The sequence below is a fragment of the Triturus cristatus genome, chromosome 1_2 (genome assembly GCF_964204655.1).
Source record: "Triturus cristatus chromosome 1_2, aTriCri1.1, whole genome shotgun sequence".
Classification (NCBI taxonomy): Eukaryota; Metazoa; Chordata; class Amphibia; order Caudata; family Salamandridae; genus Triturus; species Triturus cristatus.
In genome coordinates, this window is record NC_140580.1 from 734192073 (window position 1) to 734217243 (window position 25171).

Genomic DNA, 25171 nt, shown 5'->3' on the forward strand with positions numbered 1-25171 from the left:
AGAGACCAGGACTTATTCAACTTTCATTGAAGCTCCACGACTGCAAGTTTAGCTTCGCAGATGCCCTTTTCATTAATCTTGGAGCAGTAGTCACGTAATGCTAAGTTTTGTGGGGAGGTGAGGTATCAAAGAGAGAGGTTGTGATTGTCCGGCAGTGACATCTGATCGTTGCAGTGCATACATGGCTTAAAGTCTGTGATTTCAGGTGGGGACACTTTGCACACTGGAAAATATTTTGAGGGAAAGACTTCTGACAATGTTCCAGAAGCTCTGGATCTGTGCCAGAAGGTTCAGAAAGAAAGGAACTGACATCAGTACACAGGGTGGTGCAAATTTAGAGACCCTGACATCAGATCTGGGGTGCAAAGCTGCATGATGCTACCTGCTGAAGCATGAGGGAATTTCTATCGAAAGTTTCAGGTTTCAGCCTGGCGCCTGGGGAAATTCACAAGGTGCGGATCTGCGGGTTAGAAGTCTCAATCAGAAAAGTAGATACTCAATTCCTTCAATGTGTCCTTTAAGAAGTACATATCTTCTTTTGGAATCCAATATTGTAATAGTAATAGTATAGAATTTACACAATTTCCAAGTGAGATGAATGTACCTTTTTTTTGGCGATACAGGTACTTTCCCAAAGATGTGATAGCGCTAAGAAAGTGACACTGCCGGGGCACTTGACGACAAGCTTCTTTATATTTCTGTGAATTGAAAGTTACTGGGGGTATTCCAGCTTTGACAATGGAGAAAGAAATCATTATGTGGATCTATGAAAAATATAATTGTGTAGAAGAGAAGCTTTAAAAAGGATGCACTCATCACCTCGTATTGCAGTTCAAATATTCATTGTCCTAGAGATAGAGGAAATCATTAGCCATTATTCAAAAAAGTTGCTGCTCTAACCAAGATTTGCAGCTTCCCTAGAAGTACCTTCTGGTATACTGTCTTTTCTTCCAGCCAGGTGTGTCTTCTGTTGCAATCTTATGTGGAATTTTGTGAGTCATGTGGAATGTGTGATATCATTAGTGTCAGTGTTCTATCCCAGATAGCTGGGACTGAGTTGATTACATCTTTGCTCCTTGTAAGATTCCCCTATTTGCAACTCTTTTTTCAATAAAATATCTATTCCTGTACCTACCTACCTTCTGGGACTCCCTCCCTGTGTGCTTTCTAGAAATGCAACAGAGGAGTCGAGTGAATACTAAAGGAGACCAAAGTGGAGATCCATGTAACTGCCAAGCTCAAGAAGGAACGCCACCAGTGCCACAAGACATGCCAACCCCAAAGCAGAGCACACCAGCGGTATGATAAGTGGGCTGTATGAGTGTGCACTAAGTAGAGGTGCTGATTAAGAAAGGTACCCCACAGTCTTGCTTAGCATCTGAGTGCTCCAAGGAGGTCTACTAATTCAGTTTAAATAAGGTACTGTTAATGCAAGAGACAGCAGTGGCAGTGCTGAGGAATCCTGATCCAGACTAGCTGAAAAGGTGTTTGTTGCAGAAGTTTTTTTCCAGTGTTTCACGAGGAAGGCCCGACCCATTTCTACCCAGGATCCCAAGGTGTATCTGCATAGTGTGGTGATGGTGAACAGAACTGTGATGCTGAGTGCCTTAAGTGGTACTGCTGTACAGTAAAGGGAGGGATGAGCTGATAGAAAAGTGTGGTGCTGCAGTGTCATAAAATGCCAGCTGACCAATACTAAAAGAAAGTCAAAGTGTAGTGCGAAAAGATCCAGTTCAAATAGCCTCTCTGAAATACTTTTTCAGTGTATGAGTGTGGGCCAGTGAGATGTAACTTTCACTTTGTGTTTTTGGTGGCTTTTCTAGTTGTAAGTGGCCTACAGGAGAAACAGCTGTCTGTCAGTGAGTGCATACCATTGCAGAATGAATGCAACGTCCAGTGGTTGTATTTGAAAATAACCACTGAACTGTCCATACTCACAGGAAAGACTGGAATGCAGTGCTCTCTCGGCAAAGGCAGATGCCACTTGTGTTGTCATCGTACATACAATCAGCATTCTGGACCTGAGTTTTCAGTAATTGAAATTCAGTGAAATGAATCCAGGCTTCCAAAACTGAAGTAGGGCTGACCTGTTCCGTTTCACTATTTGCGAGACAAACTCTGTTTTTCTGTAATATCGAAATGCCCGGGGGGGGGGGGGGGGGGGTCCTCAAAGCAGGCACAAACGCCTGATGCGTCCCCGGGGTATTACAGAAGGGGACCCAGGCGCATGTGCGGCTCCTTCTGTAATAACATAGCCAGCGCTTTCATCAGAGGGCTTTCCCTCATTTGCATCGGTGCAGACCCAGTAACTCCCACTGGCATGCCCCTGCATAGCCACCAAATTGAATAAGCCATGGGAAGGTCAAAAACTTTGCTGCAACTGAGATATCACTCAGAAGGTCACTTTATATGTTTAGGAAGCGTTTATGCATTTTTAATACTGATGCATCAGGTAGATTATAGGCATCAATGCAGAAGTTAAAGTAAGTTTGGTGTTGAATTTTCTCCATTGATGAAGTATATCAATGCTTGTGATCATGCATGTTTTTTTTAAATTAATTCTGCTGTCGATGGGTTTGGTATCCACAGGTGTTTAGGGTACATATGTGTTTAATTTTGTGAGTCATGGAACATGTACCACCTTGAACAACTTCCTTGCCAATTGGATTGCTAAATATCTTGCAGTGTTTTATTGTGTTCAAAATAAATATGTGGGTCTATGGAAGGGGACTGTGTGTAGTGTTGTGTGTAGTGTTAGTTGTACTTTGATGTGCGCTGACAGTGTCCAAATTTCATCCTTTGGCTTACTTTTGATTGTTAACCACACAGTAGGGAGTGCAGGCATCAGGGTGTTCTGATGCGCTTGAACTGTTAGTGGGACGGGTGCGTACTACACAGGTTTGAAGGCCTGGGTGCTGTTTACTTTGAGGGTGCTTACTCCACTAGGTTGGAGGCCTGTGTGCTGATTGCTTGGAGGGTGCGTACTCCACTAGGTTAAAAGTCCCTGCGCTGTTTGCATGGAGGGTGGATATTTCAGTGGGTTGAATGCCCGTGTGGTGTTTGCAAGAATGCACACTTCCCTGGGTTGAATGCCAATGTGCTGTTTTCTTGGCCGTTGCGTACTTCACTGCCAGCGATGGCCATGTGCTGTTGCGTACAGTGTGTGCACTAAACTGGGTTTTATTCCATTTCACCGTTTGCATAAAGGGTGCATACTCCACTTGGTTGAAGGTCCCTGAACTCTTTCCAAAGAGTGTGCATGCTCCACTGGGCTATATTCATGTGTGCTGTTTGCATGAAGAAAACACACTTCACAGGGTGTCATGCCCATGCAAATTATTGGTGTTGATGTTATTTTTGGTTGTATATGTCCTGTGTGGGTGTGCAGTTCAGTTCCCTGAGCATGTGTATGAACTTGTGTCTGTTGCCCTGTGTGAAGGTGTGTATGGTGGTGTTTCGTTTTGAACTTACTTCTTGTAGGGTGTGTGCAAGATTTGTTGTTTGTGTACTAAAAGTAAAATAAGTGCATTCTTTTAGTTTGGCCATTATATTTTCCGCTTCTTGTGTTTTTATGTTCTTGCACTTTATTTTGGAGCCATTCTTTGTGAGGGGGGGATATGGTATCCTGCCTTCTGTTTTAGCCTGGTGGGTATTCAGTTCTAGCTTGTTGTGGTATGTGGAATGCCACGTGGAATGTGTGATGTAATTAGTGTGAGTGATCTATTCCGGTCAGTTAGAGTTTCTGTCTACAGCTGGGGAATGAGATGGTAAAATCCTAGCTCCTGGAAGGGTTTCCTTACTTGTAACATGTTCCTTAATTAAATACATTTTCCAATACCTGCCTGCCTCCAGGGTCTTCCTGTTAGTGTGCATCTTCAAAATGTAACATAGAAGATAACAAACCCACCAGATATGCTGGAGGTGCTCTCAGAAGCTATATTTCGAAGCACTAAACATCTCAGGCATCAATCGATGTGCACCTTTTTCACCAGAAAAAAAGATGCACATGAATAAGTAACTGGAATCCAGGAACTGAAGTGTCACTGAAGAAGAAACATTTGTCTAACATTGTATGCCAAAGACCACAAACAACAGTATGGAGATCTAACTCAAGGTGGGCATTATAAGACCATAATAAAATGAGATCTTTATCATGTACACATTTAAAAAGATGTCTCATATGACGGGAATGACATTTTAACCTGCAGAAGTACTGGAGGTGCGTCTCCTAGTGGCAAGGATCATCCTTGAAGAAATCATAATGAAACGTAGACTTGGGTGAAATGGTAATGGTGTTGTCCCCAAAAGTATGATCATTAGATGCCATAAAATAGTTCTAAAAGTAACTGTTGACACTTCCAACAAACTTTCTCTGGTTGCCCATGTCATTAAAGTTTTTAAAGCTTTTTTGCCTAGAGTTAGTGGGCCAATTCAAAAAAGCATTTATGAGTATCGGAAGTAATACTACCGGAGCACTGTACGTACTCATACATGCTTTTGAGAATCGTCCTCAAAACATCCAGTTCCCTATCAGTTAAAGTGCAAAGAGGGCACAGTTTTTTTATATTTGTACTAAATGTATGTGAATGTCCCATGAATATTCATAGTTTGTTCCACTTTTTGATGTTTTGTGGCCAATACACAAAGGTATGTAAGAGTACATAAAAGAGTACTACAGGAGTACTACTTAACACAGTCCCAAATGCGTTTGAGAAAAGCCCCTTTTGTCTGGAGCATTTGCCTACATTTCAAATAATCAAAAAGCATGGATTACTTTTGCATTCATCCCCCCATAACTTTGGCAATGGTAGTTTACATAGTACAGAGTATGCACAATTTGCAGATCCCTTCTACCTATCAGGCAACAGACAAAACAATTTATGAGCACAAACTTGCACCCAAGCTTTACTATGCAGGCAACAGTACGCTGGGTGGGCAGCAAACGAAACGGAGATCTCATCGCCAGCCCCCCCCCACCCACTCCCCACTCTTCACCCCAGCCGCCATGGTGCGGCAAACGCAGGGACTGCTATGGGCGGCCACAGGGCTAGCTACGCCAATGGGCGTAAATAGGAGGCAGCGCCAAAATTAAGACCAGGGAAAATCTGGTCTTAGCATTGCGAAACGAGGAGACATGCTTTACCTCTCCTCATTTTTGCTGCTTCTATGTGTGCTGCATTGTGTAGCACATATAGAAACAGCAAATTGCCATGAAGGACACTAGCTGCACATAAACAATCAATACCTCAATGCAGGCACCCTTGCACTATGTTGCCTGGGTGCCTGCGTTGGCGCTAGGCAGCTTATTTTAGCGCCAGTGCAGGGACAAGACACAGGGGTGTGAAGTAATATTGTAAATACGGCGTATCCCTGCATTTCTTAAGTGACAGAGCACGGTGTTAGCAATTTCAGAGCTAACCCACGCTCCACCACTTTCCTTTAAATATGCCCCTTTGTTTTCAGTACTATATTGGCTGTGACTAGCTTAATAAACTGTTTGACGAAATCCTTTTTTGTCCTGTGCTTTTGGACCCACCCTCGATGCATTGACTTTTTTCCTTGCTTCTATTTTCTACAGTGTGTGAATATCAGAAAAAATCCCATGACACAGTAGGAAAATATACTTAGCTTTAATCTGAGTTCCAGAACATGGGTATGACATCTGAATCCATAGCCCTCTCACCTGCCTCCCGTGATTCCAAAAACTTAGCTGAGAATTCTTTGAGGTCAAGATCCACTCACTGTGTTACCCTTGAAAATATTCTGGGAGGCTAACCCAGCGCTGCACAAAGGAAAGAGTATGGAGCTTCTCTAATTCCTAAAAATGCAGTATTAGTTTGGTACCGAGTATTTGTGTTCATGTATGCCTATTTGAAGGCCACATTTTTCTTTTGTTTCTTGTTTTTGAAGAAAATTCTAAAACGGAGGTGTTTTCAGTCAAATATTCTGCTCGGATGATTTGGCTGATTGAATGCATATTTTAAATACAAAAATCTTTTGAAAATGTTACTTCTATCAAATGTTTTAATTTATTTATTATTTTTATACGAAAAATGCAGTGTAAAGAACTGATCCGGGTATCAAATTGTGTGTGGAGATGCTTATGGGCACTATTGAGAAGCGCTTGAATGAGAGCTGGGTGTTTTTCAGTGCGCCTTGATCCCAGGGGCAATCCATCGGAAACAGGTTACAAAGTTTTTGTGATGTGTGGATGTTCATGTTTTTACTGCATGCTACAGAAGATGGTCTGTTCCAAACTTCTGTATTAATTAGATCTTAAGGGTGCAAGGTCTGCAAAACTAACAGCTCACGTTTAGACTCCACCATATGGCCTCGACCACCAGGGAAACTGAAGAGCATCTTGGTAGAGAACAATCCATGACACCTTGTAGATCAATTGGCATGCTGTTAATGCATTCTTTGGAGCTAGCTCGCAATGGGTTATGCAATGTTACGCACACACCACGGTACTTAATAAGGAATTATAATATCTTCTCACTCTACTATGCAATTCAGCACTACAATTTATGGTTTTCAATAAAGTCCACACGGATCAGAACGACAAGAAAGCCCTGATGTAGTTATTGACCGTGTAGAGAAAGTCTTGTACTTACCAACACCAGTCAGGTAAACTCCTGCTTTATCTATCGGGGTATCTGCACCTGGTCCATAATAGGCAATGGTAACCTGCAAACAGGAAACATTGATTTCTGTGAAAAAAGTCAAGACAATTATTCTGTTCACACATTTTTCAAGTGAATCAGATCACAGCTCAGCTATTCTTACTATCAACCAAGGTACCTATTCATGTAATCTACTCACATAATGAATCTCATTTTGGTTCTTAATCTCCAACCCCGTTTCTCATGCAGTTTCCGAGTCAGAGATTATAGGCTTTTTAAGCATAAACCTTGCCTACTGCTGTACAGCAAGACATGTAAAAAATCTCTGTCAATCTTCCCTCGAACACTTAAACAAATGAGTATGCTTTTCTAATCTCCTCAGCACAGGGTACCAAACATGTCAGTAATGTGCGGTGATCGCCTCACCGTGGAAGAACAAGCAACACCATTTGTAGTAAGATTTAACACTTGTATATTCTGTACAGAGCTTCCACACTAGAAATGTCATGCTGCCATCAACATCTATTCCTCCAGCTGACTTTGAATACTCACCTAGTATTCTAAGTCTACATCTAGAAATTCCAAATCCATAACATCATACTGCTATTATACCCAGTATGTGCCTTGAACACTACTTTCACTTTTCTCCTTGGGAAAAACGACAAATACAACTTAACAAAATAAAAAAAATGAAAATAATAAAATAAAACTACTACATTGTAAAACAAATATATAAATAAATAAACAGCAGCATATAGAAGTATTATATATAAAACATGAACGTTGGAATATTTCAAAAGAACCTTGAATCAATCAAAACAAATCGATCATGAACCCCAGGCTACTTCATGAACCTATGAGGGACATTTCTAACTTGACTACTCCTGCAATCCTCAGAAATGCTGTTTTCCAGCCCCAGTGTTTTGCATACACCACTATCCTTGCTTCCGACACTTGAATCAAAAGCAATGGAATCTTCAGATACTTCACTGTTCCTTGTTCTCCTCCTACCATTCTCAGCAGAAACACCCAAACTGTCCGAAATTGTTCCTTGCTTGGACTTGACCACTCTCACCACATTTCAACAGTTTGCACAATTGACTCTAACCATATTGCCGCAATCCTTGTCCACAACAAATGGTTCACCAAACTTTTTACCACCCTTCCTCACTTATCTACCTTTCTTAATATACACCCTATCACCAACACAAAATTTTACATCACTTACACAATTTCTATTGTTGAAATCTTTTTTTCTGTTTAGATTTAGCTTCAGCCACATTCCTTTTGACCCTTACATGAAAATCATTCAACTCCAAACTGAACGTCACCCACCCACTCATCCAACTAGGCATACCTTGGTGGCTGGTTTCTTACCCCTCAACAGTTCAAATGGAGAAACCTGGGTAGATGATTGTGGACTGGTCCGGTAAAACCCTGACATAGACAGCACTGTATTGATCACAATAAACTTGTTGGTGATGGCTGACTAGACACAATGCACTAGCACCTGTTTCATGCGCTCCACTTGACCAATACTTTGGGGATGTTACAGATACATTTTTAAATGTTTAACATCAACAGATTTAAGAATCCTGTCCACCTCCTCATTGAAAAATTGAACACCATTATCAGAATTAAGAAATTGAGGATATCTTTCACAAAATAACATTTATTTAAGAAACTCAATTATCGCTTTTGCATTAGGTTCTGCCATAAACTATACCTCTGCCCATATGGAATACAAATCCATTGCTACTATTGCAAAACGAAATTAACTAGGTAACATATTGAAAGCAGCAACCAGGTCAATACCCACCTTCTCACCAGGTTCTAGATGGGCAATTAATAGGCTGCAGTTGGGGTTTTCTAACTACCAAACCCTTTTCTGAACTAGCACATAGTGCACATTATCCCACAAAACAAACAAACTCCTCTTCCATTGAAGGCCACCGCAATATTTGTCAATTGTCTTTTGGTGAAGGTGGCTCGCAGATGTCTTTCATGATCCACCTTAATGAAATTGAACCTCAAACCAACCGGAGGTGCACACATTTCTTCCCCCAGAAGACCATCATCCACAGACAACTCATCAGATACCTTCCAAAAAGGTTGACAAGAAATAGGAAGTGATTTCTCTGTGGGCCAACCCTTGGGGATGTAGGGCATTATGTCCTTCATAACCTCAACTGACTCCATTTCATTCTTCCACTCAGACTCTGAAAGCGTACACATTTCTTCTAGGTCCACCTCGGCAATCAAACAATTTTCATTCTCAGTGTCTTCACTGTCATCCATATTATTAGCCTGTACAGCAAACCTAGACAGAAAGTCTGCACAGATATTTTTCTCCCTTGGATGTGCACAATGTTGAAATGATACTGCAACAGCTTTGTTGTCAGTCTGAAAAGTCTGGGAGTCTGTTCTTTGATCTTTTCACCAGTTAGAATAACCACCAGAGGTGTATGATCCATTTCACAGTACCCCAAATGGAAGTTTAAATTTCTGCATGGCCCACCTACATGCCAAAAACTATTTTTCTATGGTAGAAAAGTGGGTTTCAGCATCCCTCAACACCCTAAAGGCATAATTATTGGTGTTTTCTATTTCACCATCTTCGTGGGTAAGGACAGCACCTCAGACCATGTTTACAAGCATCGAGAGTGATGCAACATGGAAGGTTGGGTCAAATGGTTTGAGGACTTTTGAGGTGGCCAGTTGTGTTTTTACTCACTCAAAATAATTTTGGCATGTGGCATCCCACTTGAATATAATATCTTTCTTCAGGAGTATAGCCAAGGGTCTAATGTGTGAAGCATAGTCCGGGAAGAAACGAGCATAGAACTTGCACATGCCCATGAATAATTTGAGGGTAGTTTTATCAGCAGGAGCCCATACATCAATTACTGTGCTAACCAGACCAGGCCTTGGTTCTATGCCATCTCCAGAAACAATCTGTCCCAAATATTTGATTCTGTTTTCCTAATTTACACTTTTTAATCTGAAGAACCACCCCTTTTTAGCACATTATGGTTAACACTCAATCGAGAATAACTTTGTGTTCCAACAACTCCTATTATGTCCCTAAAAACTTGGTACATTATACTCTGGAACACGGATGCTGTAGAGGCTAACCCGAACAGCATCCTGCGATATTGGAAAATTCCAATGGGAGACACAAAAGCTGTATAATGCTTGGATTCTGGTTCTAGTACAACCTAGTGGTACGCTGAGGCTAGGTCTAACTTAGTTAACCACTTCGCACCAGCCACTACAGCGAGTAGATCAAATATTTTACAACGAGGATGCAAATTAATCCAAATAGCATGTTAAGACTATGTAAATCACGCAAATTCTCAGTTCTCCATTCCTTTTACGAGCTACTACCAGAGGTGACAGCCATAAGGATGATCCAATGGGTTCTGTGATTCTGTTGTCATACAACTTCATCAATTATTTTTCAAGATCCTCCATAATGGAGAAAGGCACACTGAGTGGATTGTGTTTCACGATATGGACCCCTCTTTGATATCAATTTTGTGTTGGAACCTTTTAATGGTTCCCAGTTATTCCCAAAACACAGGAGGAAATTTTCCACACAATTCTTCTACTAGGTTCTCAACAACTATGGAGACTTGATCTTCGGTGCCAGGTCTCAAGAACATTTTGAACATACCTTGGTGAATCCCCCCCAAAAACAAGGTCCTTTGACGCTACATTTATTTTTCCAAAATTTTCCTATTCCTAAAAATCTGAACATCTTCAAAAAATCCGGAAAGATTGAAGCATCTCCCTTTACAAGGATACTGGTGCACGATGAGGGAGTTCTAGAATTCTCCTCAGCCAAAGCTCATCCAATAACTCTTGTGTGACCATAGTTATTCTGAATCCTGAATCCAATAACAGTTTTACTGATCTGTCACCTATCAAGATTTCGGCATATGGGTCCGCACAGGTAGCAGAATCGCCTGTACCCACTATCTCTTCACAAACCACTAAACTGTATACTGGAATTCTAGTTTGTCTAAGTGGTCATCATAACCTTATTCTCCTAGGTTTGCTACTACACTGTTACCCGTACCTTTCTGTTTCATCTGGCTCTGACATACTTTGACGAAATGAGCTATCTTATTACAATTTCTGCAAATGACATTTCTTGCTAGACATTGTTTGCCACTTATGAAATGTGATACATTTCTGCACCTATAACACATATTTCTTTGCTTAAAGATTTTGTTTTCTGATTTTGTAAAGTCTTTGGAATAAACAGAATCTTCAAAATTGGTTTCCCCTTTCGAATGTATAAGGTTTACCACCTCCATTTTTTTCCTTCCAGTTCTGTCACAGAAAATCTGTGATATTGCTATACTTTTAGCTATGCACAAACTGTTGTCTAGAATTGGATTAGTTAAAGATAATAATTTTTGTTGTATTGCCTTGTTTATACAGTGGTATATGAATTGTTCACAAACCAACTGAAAATTTTGCAAAATGGCAATCTGCCACCAGTCTCCCGAGTGACGACAAATAGATATCCACATTTTTCCCAACTTTTTGTTTCCTCATAAAGAATTTGTGTCGCAAAACCAATATGCTAATTTGGACATTGAAACACAGTTTTAGCTTCTTTAAACAGTCTTTAAATTCATCTATCTGTTCTTCATCTGCTCCTTCCACTTCAGGTAAATTTCTAAAAATGTCACACCCTTAAAATCCTAAAGAATGTAACAGTAAAAAATGTTTCAGTTCTGGTTGGAATCTTCAAGCTGCTATTGCCCCCAAATGAGTCTCAAACGCATCAAACCAGTTCCTCCACACAGCTGAGGCTTCCCCAAGTTATTATAGGAATGGTGGTGGTGGATTAACTGATTGCATAATGAAAAATACTTATTTCCCTGGAAAAAAAGGCAACAATCACACTAAACAAGTTTTTAAAGACCACTCGTTTAAAAGTCAGGAGTTGATACGCATTAATAATAGTATGCATATCACAATATGTTTGATGAGGAGTTATTTGGAACAGAATACGTAAGTGTGTGCATCACTGTTAAGGTAAAATCTTTATTGTTCGATTAATTAAAATCATTACAATATGAATCATGCAAGATGAATTAATATAATGAGAATGGCATTCAATAAAAGACTCTTGAGGTCATGTAAATAAAATCTTTCTTGCTGGGTGAGAAAAGAGTGGGAACATCCAAATTCCTGGTCTGCCGACTTGAGCATTTTTGCAAATGAGCAACTAAGGGCAAACATAAAAATAAGCTATCATTTTCAGTGGAAACATACAATAAGGTTTGTCTGAATGACATTCACATTTCTCAGTCTGACCCAAGTAGGGACAGGGTCAGAGCTAGTCCAAGAAGAAAGTGCTTGTGCAAAAAGAGAACTTGTGCAAAGACTGTTTAAAACAGTTAAAAGTGGTTACCTTACTGCAGAGCTATGGCTGATATGGTTAGTTTTTTCCCAAGACGAGGAGCACTCCCTTTTGTTTTATTTATGCGGGGTTCTGTGGGGGAAGATTTATTCCAGAGTACCCCAAAATACCAAAGGGAGTTGTGTAGGCAGTGGCACTGGATTGTGGTTGGGGGGCGCTTCCTTCCTTGGATAGGTCATGTGTTCAAGGCAGGTGGTTTTACTCTGGCATGCCAGATGCCTTCCTCAAAGCCCTGTCAAACCCCTAGAGGGATTATGCTGTTCAGGAGATTACTTGCAGGTCTCCTGAGTTTAGGCAGGTTAGTATGGCTTGTCTGCAGGAACACACCCCTGCCAATTCTAGCAGGGCCACGGCCAGCGGCAGTGAAGGCTTAGAGCGGACCTGCAGAGACAGATGGTGTGGATTACGTACTCCTTCGGGTGACCGCACAGCCTGCAGGTCACCTCTCCAGCCATGGGGTGGTGTGTGAGTTTGACGGGAGGATGCCTAGCCGGTGGTTTAAGATGTTCCCTTTTATCCTACTGCCAAAGACTTCACTTAAATAGTGCTGTGACTTCCAAGAGTTGTAGCTGTTTAGCAGAATCCAGGTGTGGGCACCCTTCTCAAATATTGCCCCCCTTTCATTTGAAACAAAACTTGCAATGCTAAATAATCTTATTCTACCAGCGTGATCTCTAACTTCGCCATAAAATTCCAAACAGCAGTAAACTTTTTAGTAGCCCCCACTCTCCTTGCATACGCTTCTTCGAATTTCCTTGTTCTTTTCATGTTATTTAGCCATCCCACATAAGTAGGTCATTTCGAAGACCTCCACTTCTGAAGTATCAGAGAGCATGCTACAAGGGAGGCAATTGCTATAAATGTCTCCTCACCTCTTGCCATTGCCAGGTTTGCACCTTGCCTATTAATACCGAAGAGAGCTACATTTGCCTCGGGATCTAATCTCTCCTGGATCCCCCGACTTAAGGCTGTGAAGATCCTTTACCAAAATTGCCCTAACCTTGGACAAGTAAAAAAAGTATGTAGCCAATCTCCCCTTCCTTCTGCCTGGCAGCGAAAGCATCTATTCTCCAATTCTGGACATATTTTATGTAGTGCTTTGGGTGTATAATATGCCATCCATCGAGATAAAAAAAACATTCTTTTAAAGTTGGCTGCTCTTAGGGCTTTACTCCCTAACTGTGATGTGACCTGCCAGTCCCGATTCGAGACACATTGTGTCTCCTGGGTGACCTTTTCTAGAAATTTCTCGACAAGGGTTGATTCCCTTTGGTAGCATAAAAGATGGTACCAATTTCCCACCCCTCTTAATTTAGCTCCCAATAGGGCTGTCACTAGCTTAGTAGGACCGACACTTGAAAAAAGATTGTATCTATTCATAAAATATACAATCTGTCCATCGGAGGGCCTATTCATTGGGATCAACATTGCTGCTGGAGGGAGTTTTAAGGTTTTATCAACCAACAGCCGCAATTTCCAAATTTTGATTTAAAAAAGGTGAGTTTCTTTTTATTTGATAAACTTTTACAATAACGATTTTCATTCTATTCCCAACAGGAATTTTATTGAGCTTTTTGATTTTATTTCTAATTTAGACTGCCAGCAAGGTTTAGATGAGATTACCGGGTTTCTCTTGGGTGGCGATTTTAATGCGAAACTTATAGATATGTCACAGGGTGTAGGCACACATAATCCAGGTTCTGCTTTTCGCAGAGGGACAGAGCTGGCCACGCTCCTGAGTTTGTATAATCTTGTTAATGTTATGGATACTGTGGGTGCACCACACGCTATTAACCACCAAGTACCAACATTCAGAGGAAGGGGTTGTTCCACAGCCATAGATTTTATTTCTATTTCCCCCCTTCTTGTGGCTCGCCTAATGGCCGCAGAAGTTATTGCCACGAGTCATGGGGACCACAATCCAATTAAGATAGTTTTACGATTGGCGCCTCGGCTCGTGTTCGCTATAGAATGTGGGGCCAGGAATGTAATGCTCTCAACTGACAAATTAAGATTAACATGGAGGGGTGTAAAAAGCGGCGAACTGTTCCAAGCACTAGTGAAGGACAACATGCACCTCATCAATTCATGTTTATCAACTCACAAACCGCATCCAGAGGCAGTCCAGGACTTTATAAAACTCTGTTCGGCAACTAAAACCCATTTGTCAAAACCCATCCCTCCGGTAAAAAATGGTCCGAGATGGTTTGACCATGAGTGTTCTGAGGCGAATAGGAATCTGCGTAGGGCTTTATCATCAAACCCGAGGTGCACTGCAGAGGTGAAAATGGCTAGGCGGAGGTACAACACAGCAATTGCCAATCGGAAAAGAGTAGTCCTAAATGATCACTGGGAAGCTTTAGCTGAGGCTGCCACTATAAAAAAGGATAATATATTTTGGTCTGCTGTGAAGGACTTGCGATCTATGGACCAGCTATTAACCCCTATCAGTTGCACCATTTCGACTGAGTCATAGGAAAACCACTTCTCAAAAATGTATGCTACTCCCCTACAAGATTCAGACCAGTATGAACGTGGCCCACTGTCTAGCTTACAAATAACACTGTTTGAGGTGGAAGAAGCTATCCATCAGAGCCTTGGGAATAAAGCCCCGGGCCCCGACAGGTTACCTATAGATCTAATTAAATGGAAACCAGAATTTTGGACACCGCTCCTTCTGAATGTTTTTAATAATTTAACGTATGCTCCGATACCTAGCACCTGGGCCATGAGTATTATCGTCCCAATTTTTAAAAAGGGGGATCGGTCTGCACCTTTTAACTACAGGCTTATCTCCCTGATTGATAGCACTTTAAAAATATTTGGCAGAGTTTTATATAATAAGATTTTAGAGTGGTCAGAGGAAAGTGGCATCCTAGAGCCTTGTCAGCTGGATTTCCGCAGTAAGGCACCAATCTTAATCTGGTCATTGGAAAATACACCATCGCACGGTCCTCTCCAGTCTATTTGGCCTTTATGAACTTATCCTCGTTAATAGGTCAAAGCTTTGGTCTATCCTCCTGGCCTATGGACTGGACGAGCCTTTGGTACATTTTTTATCGCATCTCCATAAAGATCTTCAGGTCCAGGTGAGGAGTGGTTGTGGGGCGAGGTCTCTGGAACCATCAGGGTAGGAAGGGGGGTCAGACAGGGATGTGTTCTTGCCCCCTCCTTTTTATTATTTACATTAATGGTTTGAATAAATCATTAAAATCCGTGACCCAAGATGTCCCCAAAATTAATGGGAAAACACTTCCGGTTCTATTATACGCCGGTTCTGCGCCTCTTAATACAGACCTTCGTTAATTACATGGGTAGCCTAGACCTATGCGTCAATTTCAAAATTCTTTTATAATGTCATGCGGCCCTGGGAAACTCCAGCTCAGCTCTATTATCGCGGGCAGTCAAAAATTGACGAGAACCAGCACTTTTCCCTACCTTGGGGTGGTCTTTGCTGCGAACGGCTCATGGACTGAGCATATGGCTCACTCCAGGAGCAAGTTCTCAAAGGCCATCAATTCCATCCTTAGCATTCCCCGCCCAAAGAGCACAGGTGCTATTTTAAACATTTTTAAATCACAATGTGTCCCAGTAGCCACGTATGGAGCTGAGATTTGGGGTAATGTCAACAGCTCCTGCATTCAGCAGGAAGAGAATAGGTTTTGCAGGAAGCTGTTGGGTGTCCCAATCTCTACCCCACAATATATTTGCCACAGGGAACTTAACTTAAATTACATTCACGATATTATAAGTGTTCGCCCTGCTCTTTTTTGGTTATCAGTTTGGAAGAACCAGGCGGCTTCTTTAACTAGAGAGATCATCAGTGACTGTGTTAAATGTGAGAAAGGAATGGATATTCCTTGGCTGCCTGGAATGTACCAAAGTTTATGTAGTGTTAATAAAGGTTGCATTTTCCTAAATCCCAGTACAGCCGAAACATTGCATAAGAAGGAGCTCAAAAGTGCACTTTATTCATTATGCAACACAGTAAGGATTGATTTGGAATCCAAAAAATCTCTTGCCTCTAGCTATATGACTATTGAACAGCATAGGCACCCCCTACCTATCTATCTCACTTTACCTATGAGTCACTGGGAAAGGAGCTTTTATTTCGCCTAAGAGCAGGTACTGTTAAATTTGCGTTATGTTTTCCTCTTGGTTACCACTCCAATCTTGACTGTGTACCCTACCCATGTGATGGTGTGAGTGGACAATCTACTTTACATTTTTTGTTTCTTTGTAAATACTATTTAAAATACACCAAGTGGCTTTTAACTCAATTTTTTAAAAAGCGGAGGCCTACTAGTTTGGATAATCTTATTTGTGGTTACTCACTTTGGCCGATAAAGAGTTGGTCTTCCGCACTAGCACATTTTTGAAAATCGCCACTCGAGCACGTAAGATGATGTCCAACCCCTGAGCTTATATACATATGCATGATTTTTGTACAAACTGATGTACGAACTGGTATTTTTTTATAATAATCACAAACTATTTATTGTTAATGAATGTTATTATTACTCTCCATTTGTAAAATAATTTGTTATGCTGCTGTGCTTTTATGGATACCAAGTTATCCGAATAAAGTTTTCTGAACTGAACTACAATCTGTATATATTAAAAAAATCGAGGCTTACTCCGGTCTACACATATATTTTGCACCTCTTGCCAAGTAATCACTCTATTTCCCACTGGAAAATGTCCTAGCTCTGTATTTGAAGACTTTTATATTCTCCTAATTTTAAATAATAAAACCCTGCAGCAACTGCTTGCTTAAAAAAAACTCAGCAGTCTACACGAATATTCCTGCAAAATCTTTGTTATATCCTGCTCTTGTAAATGCAATGTTATTTTACCACCAGTATAATGTTGCTGTGATGATGCTGATCAGAATGTTGGGAATGTGTCAGAGAAGTCACAGTTGAGTGGGCTGAGCAGCATGCTGGCTGCTCCTGGCGGGGCTTGTACTACTCATCTTTGTATCCTGTAACCTTCTTGAATAAATCCTCCTGAAACTCATCACGGCTACCTGGAGTTAATCACAACAGTGTTGTACCTAGTTTTTTAGGGAGTTTTGCTGTTTTTGAAAATGTCAGAATCTGCAAACCAGTCTCCTGTAGCATTTTGTCCCCCCAAAAATCCATTTGAGTCCACTAAGCGTGCTATCAGATTTAGAATGGCGGCTTCATAATATGTACTTTGAATTTGCTGCTTTTTGTGTTTGGCTTTGTCATCATTAGGCCCTGAGTGTCTAGAAATCAAGTTTAGGTGAGTGCTTGTAGGAAATTTAGTTTTTGATTGATTTAATCTAAAGCAACAACCACAATCTTTGTCAAGGTGAACCCTCTAAATTAACCCTATGGTAGCTTGGCACAAAAGATTAACTTTGAGGCAATGTGAAAAGTATTTATGGAGCATTCAAACACTAACTTAACCCTCTGGTAGCTTGGCACAAAAAATTCACTTTGAGGCAATGTGTAAAGTATTTATGTAGCATTCAAACGCTTATAAAGTGAAAACTCAACACAAGGAAAATCCCACACCAATTTGAAAATATTTAGAATAAATGTAATAAATAATTTGACACCGGAACAACAAAAATCCAATCAGTTGATTCAGAGTTATGATTTTCTTTAAAGTATTTTAGTAAAAACCAGCTCAAAAAAGAACAAAGCGCCATCCATGGGCATCTAGTCACACAAGACTGAGGCAAAGCTGAAAGTTATGGCCAATCACGATGGAGCGCAATTCCAATAAATGAAGTAGGTCGGGCCTGGTTTTGGTTTACCTTCAGACTCAGAAGAATTTTTGAAAAAAAATGTCTGAGAAAGCAAAGTTCAGCGGGGCATGGCAGCCGGCAGTGTCTACATCCAAACGTTGCCATTTTTTTAGAAGCCCGAAAATATCCAGCGGCAAAAAGCTGCAGGTTGTAGCCTGCGAGGGCTCTATAAGGCCGACTACCCCTTCTAAAGAGAAGCTACTAAGCAGGATTTGCTGCTGTGGAGAACAATGTAGGGGTAGACACCCCAAAGTCAGTCCGATTGGCAACATACCGTAGGCAGATCTGCAAGCAAGTAGTTCCCGGTCTTCTGTCAGTTATCAAGCCACTCTGTGGTGAAAAATTTGTTAAGTCCCAAGTTTTGGTTTTTGGCAGTTTGGGCACTTAACAATGCCTCCAAGGGTCCAGGACTGGGTGGGCACCACTAGGAGGGTAGGACTTATGTCAAGCAAAGTCCAGGTGCAGAGTTCAAGTTGTTGGAGCTTTTTCTTCCCCTGTAGCTCAGAACAGGAGGCCAGCTAACTAGCCCTTGGAGTCACTCTGGTATTCCTGGGATCAAGCAGCAAGGCAGGCCTCAAGCAGCATGGAAGTCTCTGATGGTACAAGGCAGGCTTCAAGCAGTAGGGCAGTCTGCTGAAGTACAACGCAGGCCTTCTGAGCTTCCTCCGCAGGTCCAGGTGTGTACTGGAGAGTTGGTCTGGGAGTCCAATGTTTATACCTGGTGCCATCCTTTGAAGTAGAAAAAACTTCTAGACTTACCCCCCACATCTGATTCTGTACATTTCCTTCCTCCCCTGTCCAGACTTCAACAGGTCTAGGGTGACAAATAACTGGTGTCAAGAACTTTGTGAGTGTTCTAGAGGTAGACTTTTTGAAATGTCTAAATCACTAAAACTCATTCTCACTCATGCTCACTCACTATCTGTCAGTGAATCCCACTCAGACACACACACATGCTGACACACACAGACACAAAGGCCTAAAGATACACAAGCTTTCGCTCTCATGGTCACACTATTACCCACAAGTATATGCACAACCTATATTTAAAAGCATTTTTATTACCTCCGCTGACAGTGAAGGTCCATTTTTATTTTTAAAAAGGCACGCAAAAATGGAGAGTGGCAACATGATGCCCAAAAGGGCAAGCTACACTTGTGCTCTTGGCACTGAATGTACCACCTCTCAGCCCAGTCAAGGCTGGACTGGAAAATCAAAAACAGCTCTGTCAAATGATGTCATACCAGCCACTATACTGTGCTGTGAGTGAGCACAATGAGTTATCCCAACAAATACAAGGGGAGCTTAGGGAGAGTTCTCAACAAATAACTTTTTAAAATAAAATGTGGAAAATTGTGCATTATACACACCTGTTTCATCATACACTCATGTCCCCATCTCCTTTTCCGATCCTTCCTCTTTTGCTCTCGCTTCCATTTTTTGAATCTTCTTCTCCCTTCCCTAACCATAATATTCTTCTCTCTTCTTCTATCACTCACTTGTTTTTGCCTTCAACTCCTTAATTCTCTCTTCCGGTATCCATGCTATTGAGCCCATCACTTTCATCCTCGTTCCTTATGATTATTAATCGTTTTCACCATCATTCCTTTTCTCTGTTTCAAACAGTTACTCTTTCTCCATCCTTTCTCTCTTTTTCTCTGGCTACTTTCCCCCTCTCTTCCTCCCTCTCTACGTCCCCCCTTATCTCCCTTTCTTATCTTTCCTCCTTTTTGACTTTTACTTTCTATCCCTATCTCCCTTTATTTCTTTATCCTTTCTAAACCATTAAAAGCATTGGCAATTTATTTAATAGAGGTAGTGCTTGTCAGACCTGCTCTCCAGTAAGGAAGGGTGGATTTGATGACCATTTAGAGTTTGACAATCTGAACAGGCTGGACACTGGATTGCCATAATTCGCATGGGAGGAATTGTATTGGAAAAATGCACGGGTAAATCTGAAGACAACATACATTTTTTTTAAAAAATATTTTTTTATTGAGAGTTCGATTCACAATTCAACATGTAAAAAATAAAGTGCTTATGGTGCCCAATTACAATTTTGGTTGACATATTCCCACAGACAGAGTCAATTCTCAGATCGCATTAATATAAAAAAAGCATCAATTAAAAGTACGTAAAACCAGAAATAGAACAAGCAAGCCACATATTGCACAATTTCCCTTTAACATTTAATTTTGACCAAATCACAGATTAGTTTCCTATGGACTCCCAGCGTTTCTCAAATTTTGTAAGAGAACCTAGTCTTAAAGCATAGCGTCTCTCCAGCTCTTTGACTTTGTGAAGTTTAGCTCTCCAGGCTTGGAAAGTGGGTACAGTATTACTTCGCCAATTTTGTAGAATTAATGATCTTGCTACCAGGGCTGATTTAAATAAGCATTCCCCTTGCATTTTATCTATAGTTATGCTTAGAGAACATCCCAGAACTGCAATATACGTGTCAATAGTCAATGCTTGACCTATTGTCGTTCTGAAATATTTCTCAATTTCTACCCATAATTGTTTGATCTTTGGGCAATCCCAGACAATATGAGACCAAGCACCTCCTCCCTCTTTGGAGCAGGGAAAACACCTGTCCTCAATTTGGGGGTATATATTATGGAGAAACCATGGGGTCCTGAATGTTAACCATTTTGCGTAGAATTGCATTCTCCTAAAATTGGCACCTCTAACTGTTGTTGCATTAGGTTTGTTCATTCTATTCCAGACTGCTCTAGGGATCTGGAGGCCTTCTTTCCTCTGCCATTTATCTCTGGCTTTTTCATAGACAGCAGAGGATTTATTTTCATTAAAGATTTTCACCCAGCTGCTTACTGACCGTATATCCGTTGTTTCTTTTAGTGCTTCGCTTAGTTTTGATCTTACTCTTAGCGCTCTAGAGTCAATATTTTCTGAAAAATGCTTGATTTTGATAAACAACCACTTATACATATCCCTGGAATGAAGCCGCCCATTCTCCATCTCAGGCCACTTTTTCCAGGCATCTGAGTTAAGAAATTCTCCCACTTGCCTGCACCCATTCTCCTCCCATTTCTTTAGTATGCCGGTTTGCAACAGCCTGACCTCCCCGGTGTATAGGTTGGCCAATCTTGTAGAGCCATTTATCCGTGGGATATCATAAAACTTTAACAGTTGAGCTTTTTGTTTTAAAAGCCACTGGAGAACCTTATATAGCACTTTCTTCGGATCCTTGGCTATCCTCATCGGATCTGTGATTTTGTATTCATTCAATAGTTTTTCCCTTAATAAATTGTCCATATCTGGAGAGTTAGGCTGCATATAAAATCTGTGGTTATTGTGTGCAAACATTTGCGTGGTAATACTCCCTTAGGTTTGGGAGGGATAACCCTCCCTCCTCAGTCAGGTAGTTTAAAGTGGCTAGTGCTAGTCTTAGTACCTCGTTGACCCACAAAAAGGATGAAAATAGACTGTCTAGTTCTCTAAAAAAAGATGTTTGTAGTGCACATGGTAGAATTGTCATTCATAAAAGAGCCACCCGGCCTATTATTGATATTGGGAGTTGATTCCATTTTACTAATAAGCGTTTAAGTTTTTGCACGAAGGGAACATAGATTAATGTATATAGCTCCTCTACTCTTCCCGATACATGCATCCCCAAGTACCTCTTGGGCCGGAGTTACGTAGTAGCCGAAACCTTAGTACTAGTGTCTCAACCGGACAATTACATAGCAAAATGTCTGTCTTGGCCCTATTTATTTTATAGTCACCGAATGCCTGAAATTCCTAGTAAATTCCTAGTATTTCCTTCTGGGTGCGCTCCCCGGGCTTTAGAAATAAAACAATGTCATCGGCATAGAGTTTCATATTGGTCATGCCCTGTAAAGGTGCAGTTTGTAGTGGTTTTTGCTTGATGGCCATTGTCAGGGGTTCTATGAATAGGGCAAAGAGAATTGGGGATAGGGGGTACCCCTGCCTTGTACCCCTACTTATTCTGCAGGTGCCCACATTTCTAGAATGAATTATTATTTGTGTCTGCGAGTCTTTATAGACTTCTTACTATTTGTATAAAACTTTCTGGATAACTAAATCTAGCAAGAATTAAAAAAAGACTCTCTCAGGATACCAGATCAAAAGCTTTCTCAGCATCTAAAAACCACACCTGTGCCTCTATGTTATTCTTATTAAAATAGTCCAAAGCTTTAATTAAAAATGTTGTATTTACTGAGAGTTGTCTAACTGCTACGAAACTATATTGGTCCATGTGGGTTAATGATCCCAAAATGTTATTGAGCCTGTTGGTGAGAAGCTTTGTAAAAACTTTAATATCAGCATTGAGAATGCTTATTGGCCTATAGGAGATGGTGTTTTCCCAGTTCTTGTCCTTCTTCAAAATGCTAACTACCAACGCCGTATGGAAGGAGGCCGGAGATGTACCTCCTTTTAGTATGTAGTTAGCTAGTTTAAGGAGTTGTATATTCAAAGTTGAGGCGAACTTTTTATATAGTTCTACTGGTAGTCCATCCTCTCCAGTCGCTTTACAGTGAATTCTGCTGTTATTATTTCTCTATGTTCCATGCTCAAGGATGGGATTGGTAGTTTTTCTAGAAAGCTTACAATATAGTCAGGCAGTGTTTGTTGGTCTGTCTGGTATAATTTCCTTATTGTATGGGGGAACACTATTGACTAATTACCACTAGAGAGAATATTGTAAACTCTTAGAGAATAGTTTGAAATGCTCACGATAGGATGGGTATCCATTTTCTTGTGGTGTAACTTTACTGTGGTGTCTGTCGTATGTACCATTATCACATTGCTAAACAGCAATTATGTTCCCTAATAGCATGACGGACTGGTGTGAGACTCTAGGGCAGAAACATGTTGATCCTAAGTTAGGGTACTTTTTTTGACCCTATTATCAGTTGCATTTTAACTGACTACTATATAGGCAGGAAGAATAAAGTTGTTGCCGCCATATAGATAGCCTTTTAATTCACACACTTATATGTTTTTCTTTTGCAGTCTGTCCCTCCTTACCATACTGAGTTAGTAGATCCAACCCGTGCTTTGCACTCCTGCTCCTTCCCTCTCGGTGAAGTCGTAGCCCACACGGGGTACCTTGCGGTCCCCGTGTGCTGGAGGAACCCAATGATGAAGCATGTCACCCTCGGGTGAGTGAGGGTTTTCGTCCATAACGTTGTTATGCCCGTTTTCCATTGCTTTTTAAATAGTCCTTACAAGAGTGCTACCCTATATTAAGTGTGAGTATCGTGGAATAATTTCTTATAATATCTGAGAAAAGCCTCCCCAATATCCGGGGAACTAGTTAGTTGTACTTTGGATTCCTTGTCAATCAGGGATTCAATTCTATTTTGGACCTGGTTCTCTTTAGACTGCCACGCAAGTAGCCACCCTGTATATTCACTCTCCTCGTATGTCTTTTGGAGGTATGCCGTGTTCGCTGTGCCACCTAGTTGATTGTAATATTCCTGCATTTTTAGTTTAGCTTGTAGCAGCTCCTGTTTTGTTGCTAGGTTTCTTTCTCTATTATACTCTCTATTTGTGTGTACAAGCCTTGACTCAATCTCTAGTCTTTTTTCCATTTTTGCGCTTTGTTGGGGGATTTCTTTAGACGTAATAATCCCTCGTAGTGTAACTCTGAAGAGACAATATAAACTTTATGAGTAAATAATGCAATGGATAGAGAGGTGAGCCATAATACCTGTTGCACATTTTTTATGGCAGGCAGGAAAATATAAGACACTTCCTACTTTCTAAATGAAAACAGCAACTTTAAACCAATAAACACCACCAGACACCAACGAAAAACAAGTGGCATTAGGAACAAGTTTTGAAGTGTGAATAGAATGAAATGGATAATTCTCAGCAGATGAGTAGCTATCAAAATCCATATGCTACTCAATGTACATTGAATATCATGTGTGGACAAAAATACAGAAAATGTTGAGGCAAGGGAAATAAAAGTAGTTTGCAGAAACTGCTGTTTAAGTAGATTTAGCAGACACCATCCTTTGTGTCTCTATGTGCTTTACTTTCTTGATGGCTTACAATTGTGCATGCTTCCTAAAGCCTGTGCTGTCAATAAACAGGTGGTCTCCGAGTTTTTGGGAATTGCCTTTACCTGCACCTGTCAACAATGTTGATATTAAGCCAGTAGTTGCATTTGCATACAGTGATGATACATTTTGAGCAGACATATCCCAGACTTGTCTTACAATGCTCCTGAAACTTTAATTAACTGATCACTATCTACAATTGTAATATTTGTTATTATTTAAAGGGACAGCAACATTACCTGTGGCAGTGTTTATACATTCAGCAGGACAGTGTTTGCACTTGTTAGCAATTATGCTATATTATAGTGAAACTGTGCCTTCCATTTTGTACTTAATTTCTGCTGCAAAGAGAATGAACATCTAACAGAATAGCTATAACTTAAATTGGCTAGTGTACACATTGTCGAAATGCTTTGATATTATTTATCCTATAATAGGCAATTAACTACACTGGTAAGCATGGGTTTTAGGCAGCATATTCAATTGCACATTCCAAAATTCAGAATACGCCAAAGAGTGGACGATACCAGCAGAGTCACATGTGAAGCCCAAATCCAGCAACAAGAGGCATACTTTCCAACTTTCAGTGTTGACAAAAAAGACATAATGCATTCCATGTTTACAACTGCTGAAGCCAGTAGTAATAAGCCAGGAGCGGCCACCATCTTTTCCTGGCATGGATTTTCTCAATATGTCAAGAATCATAATCTTTATTTGCCAGTGCGAGAAGTGTTTCCTGTCAATGTCTGCTAACAATATAGATAAATCACTAATGTTAAAAGTTTTACAATTGGCAAACAGGTATTATCTCTTCAGCAGGCACATTGCCCAACTGAGCTAGCTTAAGACAGTGAGCCAAACTCTACTAGCAGCTTTTTAAGTCGATGAGGTTTCACAGTTGTACACATATAATGCCCCCTTTCTTTCCCTGCCGGCTTAGGTCCCCCAGAGCCCCGCTCTCCCCTACACCTGAACGGTCCTTGTGTTCCGGTCTGCCTGAGTAGTTTTTGCACCCTTTGTCTTAAGTAGCCATTTTGGCTGAGTTCTATTGGGCCTCTGACAGGAGTTTCAAAAGGCACAAAGGGGGATCATAGGACTGAAAGGAAAGAAAAGCATTGTCCTACTTTGGACTGGGAGAGCAGGAGCTAAGTCTAAGCAGGCCTCTTACGAAAACAGCATCCAGAGTCCGATATGGAAGGCAGCCTTGTGTGTTCTGCAGGGAAATCAATGTGCTTCAGACAGGGTTGGCTGTTAATAGCCTGGCAGTGTTTGGAAT

At 40.8% G+C, this 25171-nt stretch overlaps 1 protein-coding gene across 1 annotated transcript in view; it reads right to left on the reverse strand.

The window, feature by feature from the left end:
* Positions 1-25171, reverse strand: part of LOC146867919 (protein-arginine deiminase type-2-like) — a 692226-nt gene that overhangs the window by 528712 nt on the left and 138343 nt on the right. The window contains exon 3 of the mRNA XM_085608647.1: positions 6615-6687. Coding sequence (XP_085464773.1) covers positions 6615-6687 — 73 coding nt within the window. The remainder of the gene's footprint in view (positions 1-6614; positions 6688-25171) is intronic.